Source organism: Argentina silus (assembly GCF_951799395.1).
Source record: "Argentina silus genome assembly, chromosome: 3".
NCBI lineage: Eukaryota > Metazoa > Chordata > Actinopteri > Argentiniformes > Argentinidae > Argentina > Argentina silus.
The window spans coordinates 10,340,012-10,352,293 of NC_139657.1; the positions used below are offsets into that span (position 1 = coordinate 10,340,012).

A 12,282-nucleotide genomic window follows, 5' to 3' on the forward strand; every position below is an offset into this window, starting at 1 on the left:
TGTGTGTGTGTGTGTGTGTGTGTGTGTGTATGTGCGTGTGCGTGTGCGTGTGCATTAGTGAGTGCATCTGTCGTGTGTGTGTGTCTGTGTGTGCATATGCATGGCTCTCTATGTTTGTGCCACAGACCTAGAAGCTGATTGGCTGAGGTGGTTGTGAGGTTGAACTGCTGCTCCAGGTATTTGCCCAGGAAGGCAGCGAAGCCAGCCACCACGCCGATTTCCATACAGGCTGCCAGGGTGATGCAGGTGAACACTGGGTTAGAGAGGAGGTGCTTGGTCACCGTGGGGATCACTGTTAGGAAGGGAGAAAGTAGAGAGAACCTTCACATCAAAGCAAAATGTGGACATTCAAGTGGATTATTCATGTCTAATCATGGGATACAACAAATACTAATGGACTAACTCATATTGATAGACACATATAAGTAGGAATCAAAATAAGAGTCTGTGAAACACAGTGCTTTCGGTAATTTAATTTGAAATACATTTTATATACTACCCCAGATGGTTTGTCAGCCAATATTTCAGACCTTACAAAGCAGCATCTGTGACTGTGTTTTTCAAACCTTCATTACGGTTTTGAAAATAAACATTTTCATGAAATATATTCCCCCGCTCTATTTCAGAATCTCTGCGTTAAACATTCCAGCCTCCTACTCTCATATTGTATTTATTCTCAGGCACTGGTTTGTAAGCACAGGAATAATGAACTCACAGACTGTGAAAACGAAAATGTCTTCAGTTGGCTTGATATGCTCCTGCATAAACATGTGAACATGTGTGTGTACACAACAGTATGTAGACCATATGTGGAGCCATGTGTAAGCAACATCATCATAAAACATATGTTTCAGAGTGGGTGGGAGGCAGACTATAACCTTGTTATGTGCTACATGTGTTATGTGTGTGACAAACAATGCAAATGTCATTGAAACGACACGATTTCTAAACATACTGTAAGATGTTACTGTAAGATGTTACTGTAAGATGTTACTGTAAGACGTTACTGTAAGATGTTACTGTAAGATGTTACTGTAAGACGTTACTGTAAGATGTTACGCAGACATAGGCCAGAGTTCTCCCCTCTCACCTCGTAGCTGCTGACAGCAGGTGAGGCTGTTGACTGGTTCATGGTTGTGTACCACACCGTTACTGGGCTTGGGCCTCTCATAGTCCTGGGTGAGAGAAGGAGGGAGCATGGCCTGCTCACTCTCCCCCCCACCTTCCCCCTCTTTCACTGGCAGGGCCTGAGGGAAGCCGAACATGAAGAGTGCGGAGAAGAAGAGTAAGGCACCACACAGGAGGAAACCCCCCCACCAGGCCCCGATCCACCGGGGGTCATCAGGAGTGATGTCAAGCTTCGCTGGAGAGAGAAAAACACAAACGTTAGCAAAAAACATAGCTAAGCCTTATTGGTCCATCAATGCCAATTACACCCAATCTATAGTTTGCATTGGGGTGATATGATGTTGTGTTTGACTGTGACTCACTGGTGTCAATGAAGATAGCATCCACATAGAACTTGGTGCAGAGGGACCCCAGGATGAAGCCACAGGCAGGCCCAAACACCAAGGTGGAGAAAAGGATTCCTGTAACACAATGGAAAGAAGAGGGGATAGGATCTATCAGTACAGGGGACTAAACATGTGTTAAGGTAAACAGTCAAAACAAGTTCAATGTCTGTTACAAACAAGCCAGGCTGTGTGTGTGTTTTTCAGTTTCATACATAAAGTCATGCACTACTGATTTCATTCCTAGTGTACAGTACCACCCAAGTGGAATGTAACCATTCCTAATTCGACCACAAGGAGGCGCACCTTGTTCACAAATCACTTTTGATACAAGGCACCCTTCAACATGCAGAGTGGATTAAGGTGACTGCTTCCTTCTGTGGACAGATAATGCAAACTATCTAAATAATGAGGAAAAGCAAATGTAACAAATAAGGAAATAAAACACAGTCAAGGAAACTGAGTTAAAGGAATGTGTTTGATTGATGTCAGCATGACAGCATGGATCACCTTTCCAGTTCTAACTCGTCAGACTTTGACAAAATAACGCCATACCATTGGAAAATGCACAAGTGCTGTACATAAAACATGAAACATTCAGTTCAAATATCAGAGACCTACCAGAGAACGCTTCTCCAAATCTAATATAGTGGGCAGTAGTGGGCAGCTGGAGCTGGGATATGTAGCCTGGCCACAAATCCTCATTAAACTGTTGTCAGAAGGTAGGAGCCTGGCACAGTGACTCAGACAGAGGGACAAACACACTGAGATCATGAGGACCTGAGAGGAAAAGGTCGCTTATGACTGTTGTTGAGCCAGTGGTAAAACAGGGTATTTGACAACATGGGTTAAAGCTGCAAACCGGCCCCAGGAGCCACACACATTCCCCAGAGAGATTCATGTTGATCCTCTCTCAGTCCTTCCCTGGCTCAGGTCTAGTACTGGAAAGGCTGGAGAGACCATGGCTGTGTTATTACTGAAATCAAACCACGCTTAGTGTAATACTGAGCATTGGCAGGCACTGTCTGAAATGACAATGGAAGGTGGCAGGTAGTTGACAGCGTTTCTACCAACATGAGGGAAGTTAGAGACAAAATGACAGAAGTCAGAAGATATAAGCGTAGATGGAGAAGAATATATTTCGCTTTTCTCACTGGTCCCTAGTAGTTATATACTTAGATTGTTCAATCCAAGGATCATAGTCATGAGCTTATAATAGAGAAATAAAACAAACAGATGTTTACCACAACTGCAGTTAATAACAGATGCTTGAAGGGCTTTTCATCCAAAAACAATCACTGTACTTGGAAAATGTGCCATAAAACAGTATTGTCAACCAGGAATTGGACTACTGGATTTAGGAATAAAAAAATACATTTAAAGAGTTGTGCTTGATTAAATTGACAGTTAACAAATAGATCAATGAATAAATGGCGGAATAAACAAATCAAGAGTAAGCGCTAGAAACACTTAGTACAGAGAGTGACATTGAGCCCTAGCTGGTTGAATAATTGTGATGATTCAGAGACGCTCAAAAGCAGTTGGCCCTCCTGGCTGTTCCAGATCCCTCTGCGGTTCTGCACCATTAGAGAGAGGGGGCGGAGGGAAGCAGTGGGAGCCACACTGAGCCCAGCGGCCGCCTGACATTAGCCCTGTGCTGGCTCCAGGACGTCCCTCGTACTGCCGTGACGCGGGCGGGAGGAAGGGAGGCTCCAGTCAGCAGGACAGATGTTAGTCATATGCACCAAGCTGCCAATGAACGAGAACAGTATGCATGGAAGAAGATACACCATTCACTAAATGACTCTGCTGCTCAGATCAAAGCGGTCGCTGTAATATCACTTTGAGCAAGCATTCACAATGAGGGCTGCTTCCTGACCATACCACACCGCCCACCCACATAGGGAATCAACACACATTCAAAACAATCACTTATGACTCAAATACATACCAGTAGAAGAGGTCTTTATATTTCTATATAACTGTTTTTTTTTACTCCAAGATTATTCAACTCTTAAAAGATAGACAAAGACAATATATTTTCTCTCATCCAAGGCACATCAGAAATAGAAGAGTACTGCAGATGTTCCTATCATAACACTGACTGGGTAAATCAGGTCACCTTCTCTGAGAAAACAGTGAATCAAAAGAGGAAGTCTCCGGTGTTTGCTTGGAGACTCTCATGCTGGGAGTCTGATGCTCCTGAGTCCTACAGGTAACCCCCCGTTGTCTGGACGGTTGATGGTCAACACGGCATGTTGGTTTAAGACAAACAGAGAAGTCGCTACCTATCCCCGAAGCACCTGTCATCCAACAGCAGCATCTTTCTCCTGTTCTTGTGTGCCCTGCATGATTCACATTATGACCAGGAGACACTGACAAAGTCAATGGTATACTCACATCAATCATATACAAAATACACTCATATGATATCATTCGACTGTATACTCTATAGATCAATCACTTTGTTGGTGATTTAGAGGCTGACTTCTGGTACAGTATGTAGTCCCTTTTCCCAACCAGCTGTCATAACAACTGCTGCTCTGGTGTCATCCCGGACTGTGAATAGATGCATGTCATGTTCCAGTGACACAGAAATAACATTTGCACAGAATCATCACTGTTAGCTTAACTGTGTTTTTCCATAGTAGGACATTCCAGACTGTCTGAGAAAGTACTATGAGGAACAGAATGGTGCCCCAAATAGTAAAAAATAGTTGAGTTGTAAAAAAAATCTAAATCTAAAAATAAAAGGGGGAGAAGGAGGGATATGAGTGGATGGATACCAATAAACATATGCAGTCTGACAGCGTTTTCAGGAGACACGGCTGCAGAGTTTCCATCTTGTGTATACTTGCTAACTGGCCTGTGGTGCATCAAATTAGTGCTGTGCTGTCGCTGTTTCAAGCGTTTCCTTAGAAACAGTGAGTGTTGTCTCCTCATAGCAACAACAGAACTATTGAGTTCACCACAGGAAACCTCAAAGAGGAAATTCAGTTTGTGAAATCACCAGGAGATGACAGTTGGGTTGGGTCCACAGCCATTGAGAGGGTAAAACTTTCCACCAAACTCTCTCGTTCCCTGCGACTATTTTCAGTAACACAGTCTCCTTGGAAATAACATTGTGGATAAACATGAGTGGCATACAAAATCAGATTGAGATTGGTTGAAAATACTGCTCTATTCGACAAAATAGAAAAAAACTGAGATTAAGCATTCCATACGCGGTGAATACAACATCGTCTTAGTGATGTACCAGAAGCTAACCAGCTGCCTCTGTCACAGCAAAAACTGAGTGGCACGACTTCCACTTTGCCCAATCTCCCTCTCCTATTGTCTCCGGGGTTTCTCCCTGATACAACATACTGTAGTCCTCTCTCTCCACCAAGGCAGTCTAATCTGGGTGACATGAGATGGCCAGCACTCACATATAAAGGGGAGGTATTTTTAGAACTGTCATAAGAAAAGCTCTCTCTGTGGACAGGCAAGTTTACCCCTCTCTCCAGGCAGGCAGGTGCACCACGAACCTTCTTCAGCTGAAGACTAAAAGACAGCCCCTAACCACTCCCCTCTGTGTCCTTCCCAGTGGACAAGCAGATCTCCCCTCAACCAATTTCCATATCTTTCTCTCTCTCGCTCTTTCTCTCTCTCTTCCTCCCTCACTTTCTATCTCTGTTTTGAGGTGAGCAGGTGTATAGTTCCTCTCTCTGAGACGGTGAATGAGGTCTAGTCATGTGGAAGAGGATATTTGGTGTTGACATGGTTCACCTTTATTCCACCCTTGGCTACCACTGATAGACGTGCTTAGGTTTATTAGGGCCCTCTGCTATAACCCACCCACACGGTGGGTGAAGCAGCTTAATGTTTTCCAAACCTCAAACTCTTTCCACTGACCTCAGTTCAACTGAATGTGGGCTGGGCATACATGATTATGATAACAGATCTCTACTGTGAGGTTACAAGAAAATGGGCATGAAATTGACTACAACTGACATAAAATGACTTACAATTGATGTCAAGTTTTATGAAAGCAGTTGACCGGTCTATTATGCTAAGAAAAGGAAATGACTGACATTTTCATTTCATAAAATAAATCTACATTACGACCAATACAGTGTAAGCTAATGGTCCTGTTGGTAATCGTCCATAATATTTTCCTTAATTGCCTCTGAAATCCCCTTCTCTTCCAGGGGTCCTGTTATGGAACAAGTACAAAGCAAACTAATTTGTCCCTGTATTTTGCCCGAGCCTTTAAGTATCCTGTGAATGATGCTCTCTGTAGAACATCTCCAACATAATTCAATAACAAAGCTGTGCTCTACTGTGTTTTGTCTTCCTAATTTGTTTAGAGACCAATAGAATGGGCCCTGCTGACTGTTGTCTATAAGTCATGTCCTTTAGTGGTATTAATTAACCCATGGTCCACCCTCATGACCCGCTGCAGAGCATCATGAGGGAAAATACAAATGTTTCCACAAGGCTCCATATCTATTCAATTGAATGGGATAAATGCTGCATATCAGAAGATAATAGGGGCCAGGTTTATATACCCCTGTGACAGTCCGTAACTGAACGCTGTACAGCAGTTCCAAACCCATACAGATTCACCAGTTCTAGGTATCTACTGCGGAGTGCGGATTGGTGAAGTACATGTAATAGAGGGGGAATAGCAAGTTTAACAATGTAACATTCATCTCAAGAGGAGAGGCCCTTTCCTCCAGTTATGTGTATTCAGTCAAGTACAGAACGGAGTCCTCTTTTACAAGCACCTTCTCTTTATAGAGCTCCTTCTAATAGCTTCTCCAAGATTAAACCACCATAACAACATAAAGGATGGTGACCCGCTGTGCCTCATATGATCACTCTAGAGCCTAATGAAACCTCAAGAAAAACAGGTTTTAAAAGCTATGCACCCATCACACACACACACACACACACACACACACACACACACACACACACACACACACACACACACACACACACACACAATTACACAGGTGGCCTAACAATGCACTGTGTGTATGCAAGACGTTCTGTAGAGACAATGAGAGTTGTGTAACTATCTAATATACAGTACCAGTCAAAAGTTTGGACACACCTTGCCAAGAGGGGGCAAAGCTGTCATCAAAGCAAAAGGTGGCTACTTTGAAGAATCTAAAATATAAAACATATTCTGGTTTGTTTAACACGTTTTTGTTTACTACATAATTGTTCCATAATGTGTTCCTTCATAGTTTTGATGTCTTCAATATGAATCTACAATGTCGAGAGACCAGAAAAAGAAAAACCATTGAATGAGAAGGTGTGTCCAAACTTTTGACCGGTACTGTATATTAATACCATTTATGTTCAATACAGAGTTCTGCTCGAAAACAACATTTTTGATAGGTACATGTGGTGGGAGAAAGACAAGGCAATAGGTTTTTCTGATGAACTATATACAGTACCAACACGTTTCCCTAGCCTCACTCTGCAGAGGGGATTCCTTGTTCCTTCATTAATCCGTCTCAAGTTTACCCAGTAATCCCCCCTGAGCCCAGCGAGAGCATGGGGATACAGTGCAGCACGGGAGGCCAAACCAGGGCCCCTGCCACTTTCACAGGGGTGTAGACTATTGAGACTGGGAGTGAGAGAGATCATCCTTAAGCCAGGGCTAAATGCCAGGGTTTAAGGCCTCCATCTTTCAGGGTTATTCACCAGGGTATCACTAAAATCACTGTGAACAGGAGTGGAATGGTGGAAGAGAATCCAAATGCACCATTGGATCATTGGATCACTCTCTTTGGACCTTGATACAAACATGTACATCACAAACAGTACTGTACATACATGCAGAGAGGTTAGAGATGAAGATCGTTGATGTGTGCACAGTGGTAAGACACACAGATGGCCACCTAAAGTCATTGTAAACCCTGGATTGGATAAGGATAAACTAGGCGACTTGTGAAGGACGCTGCAGACTATAACTCTGAACACCTTTCAAACAATATCCTCTCCTTCCACTAATTCACCCCTGGTGAAATACCCTAGTAAACCACACACACAGACAGGCTCTGACCTTATAAAGACTTTGAGGAAAAGCCCTAAATGGCGAGAAAGCGTTGAGCCGTCAGACTCAGCACAAGCCGCTCTCTGCGTGCCCACTGGAACAAACTGACAGGGAATAACATTCAATCTGACAGTTTGCGAAAAAGGATTGGACAGTTCCGTGATGCAAGAAGACCGTAATGGTGCAGGGGGCTTGTGAGGATGGGTCAGGGACTTGTTAATGCTGTGCTATGCCAGGCAACCAAGCACCATACTGTCACATACCAAACAATGAGGTCCCCTGTCGAACCCACACATTTCCTGTTCCTTCTCTCTCATCACATCAATGTGTGAAATTGCATACTATTGTTCTGTCAGGGGCAACTTTTCTAAAAGGTACTGTAGGCCTAGTCTGGGGTGGAACATTTTGTTTTAAGTGAATACATTATAGCTCTTTGCTTTTTTGATGTAAGGCAAGCAATTCCTAATTTGTTTAGAGACCAATAGAATGGGCCTCCCTGACTGTTGTCTATAAGTCATGTCCTTTAGTGGTATTAATTAACCCATGGTCCACCCTCAACAGAAATTCCATACTATTGTTCTGTCAGGAGCAACTTTTCTAAAAGGTACTGTAGGCCTAGTCTGGGGTGGAACATTTTGTTTTAAGTGAATACATTATGGCTCTTTGCTTTTTTGACGTAAGGCAAGCAATGAAGAAAAGGAAAGACAGCCACATCAATGACGGTGCCACCTCTTCAACATTGCCCTCCTATGAAGTCATCGGTTGTCAAACAAAACCTTTCCACCAAGGTTATACACATTCTGATGACAAGGGGAAATAGCTGTTGAACTATGTCTTATAGCAAGCTATGATTCCATAGGCATTGAAAGGCATACTAGAAACAGTCCATGTACCCTCCATTTCTACAGACCTGGATTATATCCTGCTGCACATAGAGAAACAGTGGTGCAGTGCCTTAGCTATTACCTCAAGATGGAAAGCCAGTAATGTCAATGTTTTTGTAGCTGCCGGTTCTTTTGAACGTGGACCATTAAGGCTTTGTGAGTGTTTTCACAGTTGCCTGAGTCCATCCCATTCGGTGGTGATTAGGTCAGCTTCAGGCCAAGTGAAACATGGTCCTGTTTTCAGAGCTCGCCACTGTGCAGAGAATCTTAAATCACATCCACTTTGATTTCTTGTCAAGAGAGTATTTACAGTAAGCCTTTGAGTGCAACAACACTTTCAGACTGTAAAACAGTATGATACTGCATTAAAGGAAACAAATGTGCACTATTTCATATAGATGGACAGATAATCTAGATATAAAACATAGATCCCCATGAGTTTATTAGAAATAGAATACCCCTATGAGAAAAGCAGAAGCTAATACATATTGATGCCTACAGTATTTACCCAGAATCTCTTTAAGCCTAACCCTGCATTCCTTGGAGAGCAACTTTCACTTCCTCCTTGACCTGTTAATGCTGTTTGGGGGATAAAAAACATTTCCCTCCAACTTCCTCCACAACTGAGACTTCTTAAGCCGACTTCCTTGACCTTCAACACACAAGTCATCAAAAAGTCAACACATCTCTGCATCAGCTTCACATTACATAATTTACGAGCTGCAGCTTGTACCCAGGTTTTATAAGAAAAAAGGATTTCTATTTTAGATGGTCTTAGATGGCAGCTCCACATTCAATAATTTCTGAGTTGGTCATTCATTAATAAGAAGGTGGTAGATGATGGTGACATAACCTCTGGTAGCCCGCAAAATATTGTGCTAATAATATGGACAGTATACAAGCTGCAGCAGCAGGCTGAACCAACTTCAGCAGTTTCACATGAACATGGTTATAAACAAGAACATAATGAAAATGTTTTTCATGCTGTAGACAGTTATGTCATGGCCAAATACTGTAAGCGGTCTTGAATCATCTTATTGTCTCACGTCAGATAGCGCAATTCCGTCTGCACTGATCTGTCTCGTATCTCCCAGACGGTCATGAGATAGATCAAAAGTAGTCGGCCTAAAATGTGCTGTCATATCATTACCTTGGTTACAGTAGACTACTCATAACTGAAACAATAAACTATCACTTATTTTTCTCCAACGAGTTTCTTAGTTACATGACCTGAAACTAGCAATGGACTTTGGTGGTTGAAGGTGCAACCGTTATTTAGTTTGGAAATGTACACGAAAACGGGTGTTCAGTGAGTCAGCCAGGTGAGCAAGTCACATTTCACATGAAATGAAACAGGTGCTTTACCCGCAGCTGTGCAAACTTATCAGTGCATATCAATTCTAAAAGTGATTTTAAACAACAGTAACTAAGGATTTAGATGGAGTTTTTATGATTTTGTAACATAATTTGCAGACCCATAGATAGCAATGGGAGGATGCATGAATCTCACAAATTAGGACCTATTTTATTGAGGATGCTTTCTAATCTTCTAAACTTTTCTAACAGCTCTGCTATTTATACAAGGAACAGATGCTAATCTCTTGCCCGGCCCGAGGACATACTGTAGGCATTCAGAGGTACTACTTCCTCTCACTGTCTCAAGAATGTCTTCTCTACCCTTCTGTAGCCTACAGAAGGGTAGACTACAGTACTTAATCATATCACCTTGTGAGACTGCCTCATAAAGATATTCTGTGTACTTATACATTATGCTTATGAAATGAAAGAATTATGAATTCTTATAACAGCCAAGATATTGGGGATATTTGGGAGCTGTTTGTTGGTTTACATATTATTCCTCTGATATTATATTGAGTCTGTATTGAATTACACTGTATTAGACTGTCCCTTTAAGTGGGCCTGCGAGCCCCATAGGTGAGGGTAAAATATAGTACAGAGACGGAAATGTAAAAAAGGGGAGAATTGTTTGAAATGTTTGTGGCAAGATAGGGAGTGACCACCCTAGACAGCTGAGGGAAAGTACATAAAACGACTCAAAGGCATGTGAAGAGTTATGAATATAAGGTAGAACACCATCCTGTGAAATTATATGACAGATACCTCATACCCAATTTAATTGAACTTGTGTATTTTTGTTTGGGTTAATGCACTCACTCCCATACTATAGCCAGCCACTCTCTTGTTGTTGGAGGGGCAGGTGTTATTATCTGAAAGAAATGTAGACATACTGTAGTTGCTGTCTGGTCAGACATGTAGGCATATCTTTTCATCAGTATTATTGAGTTGATATGGCTCTATAAAGTCCCTCCCTTTTCTCCGGTCTAGACTGACTCACACACAAGTTCAAGCTGTTGATAAGAACAGACTGAGGGAGCCACAGTTTGCCAGAAAGCATGCATGGGCTGTGTTGTGCAAACACTGACAGCTCAGACCAAGCAAATAGGACAAATAGTCAACAGGTTAGGTCATGCAGAATAGCCAGAGCAAACTAAGAGGTCTACTTTTATGAATTACACCATGTAAAAGGGGATTAGGGCTAGCCAAATCTGCAGCAATCCACCAGTCAATAAAACAACATTATACCCTGGACCTGGACATTCATACCTTCAACAGAGCATAGTGTATCATAATGCCAACATGTGCTACTAGAGGCATATCCATTTTAAACCCTGAATCTTACTTTTACATTTTCATAGGCCTCACTGACACGAGGTCTGTGCATCTTCCAATATCAAGCAGTGCAAAACATAACCATTCCAACAAAAAAGATGAGGGTGAATTCAATTGTTTTTTTTGTGAACAGCATTATGTGTTAGTTGGAGACCCTCTGAGTTTACAGCTTTGAGGCAACTTCAGTTGACTTGAGCAAACTTTAAAAAGAAAAAGAACATTTTCACACTGAGTGTACCAGGGGTGACTTGTTGCTTAAACTCTTTGCTTAAATAACTGTGGCAGCACTACAGAACCATACTGACCTAAATAACAAGCCAAAGAGCTAAAGTAGGTTCTCACCTCACAGTCAAATACCATTAGGTTAGGATCATCCTACTTTAACCACCTCCTACGTCATATCATCCCCAAATGCAAAGCATGCTGCTGCACAGGTATGGCCAGTGAGAGGTGTCTAGGGGTGGGGCTCGTTTAGCGAACTAGAAAATTGACCTTGATGAAGCACCCTCAAGGCTCTAGTTATGGATTCCAGGTGATTACAGATGTTCTCTTCTGCCAGTCCTGTCATGTTCAACTACAAGCTGGGTGGATCTTGGCCTCACCGAGGTCGCAATCCTGAATGGGAGTTCATTGTCAGGCCTTGCTGAAGGCTTTAATCATCATGCAGAGAGTAATGCAACAGGACATGGAACAAATAACTTGAAACAACTACATCTCAACAGCTTCATGCAACATACTGTACAGCCAGTCACATACAGTATGGATGTGTGTTAACACCGCCTTTAACCTCTTTAATGGTTCATGAAAGAACAAAAACATGTTCACTTGATCCCATGTCTGATATGTTAGAGGTAAACAAACAATGAGAAGGGGGACTGAATATTTTGTGTGCAAGAGCCCTTTAACTGATCTCAAATCTGGCTCATTTCATTATTGAATGTTTGCAACAGCAAAGCTGTCACATCCCATGACTCTTCGGGAGTCAACAAAGAGCAAACCCACTTAAGTAACACTCGAAGCTAAAGCAGGATGATTAAATAAAACACTTTATTGAGTGGGGCACATGAATCTGTTGAAACTGTGGGATGTTGTCATGGCAATAAATGCTCTTTGAATCTATAAAAAAGCCCCTGCCCTGTGAATT

At 42.2% G+C, this 12,282-nt stretch overlaps 1 protein-coding gene across 1 annotated transcript in view; it reads right to left on the bottom strand.

The window, feature by feature from the left end:
• Nucleotides 1-12,282, bottom strand: part of slco3a1a (solute carrier organic anion transporter family member 3A1a) — a 34,333-nt gene that overhangs the window by 4,421 nt on the left and 17,630 nt on the right. The window contains exons 3-5 of the mRNA XM_083666931.1: nt 1,491-1,589; nt 1,091-1,363; nt 128-292 (exon numbers count right to left, since the gene is read on the bottom strand). Coding sequence (XP_083523057.1) covers nt 128-292; nt 1,091-1,363; nt 1,491-1,589 — 537 coding nt within the window. The remainder of the gene's footprint in view (nt 1-127; nt 293-1,090; nt 1,364-1,490; nt 1,590-12,282) is intronic.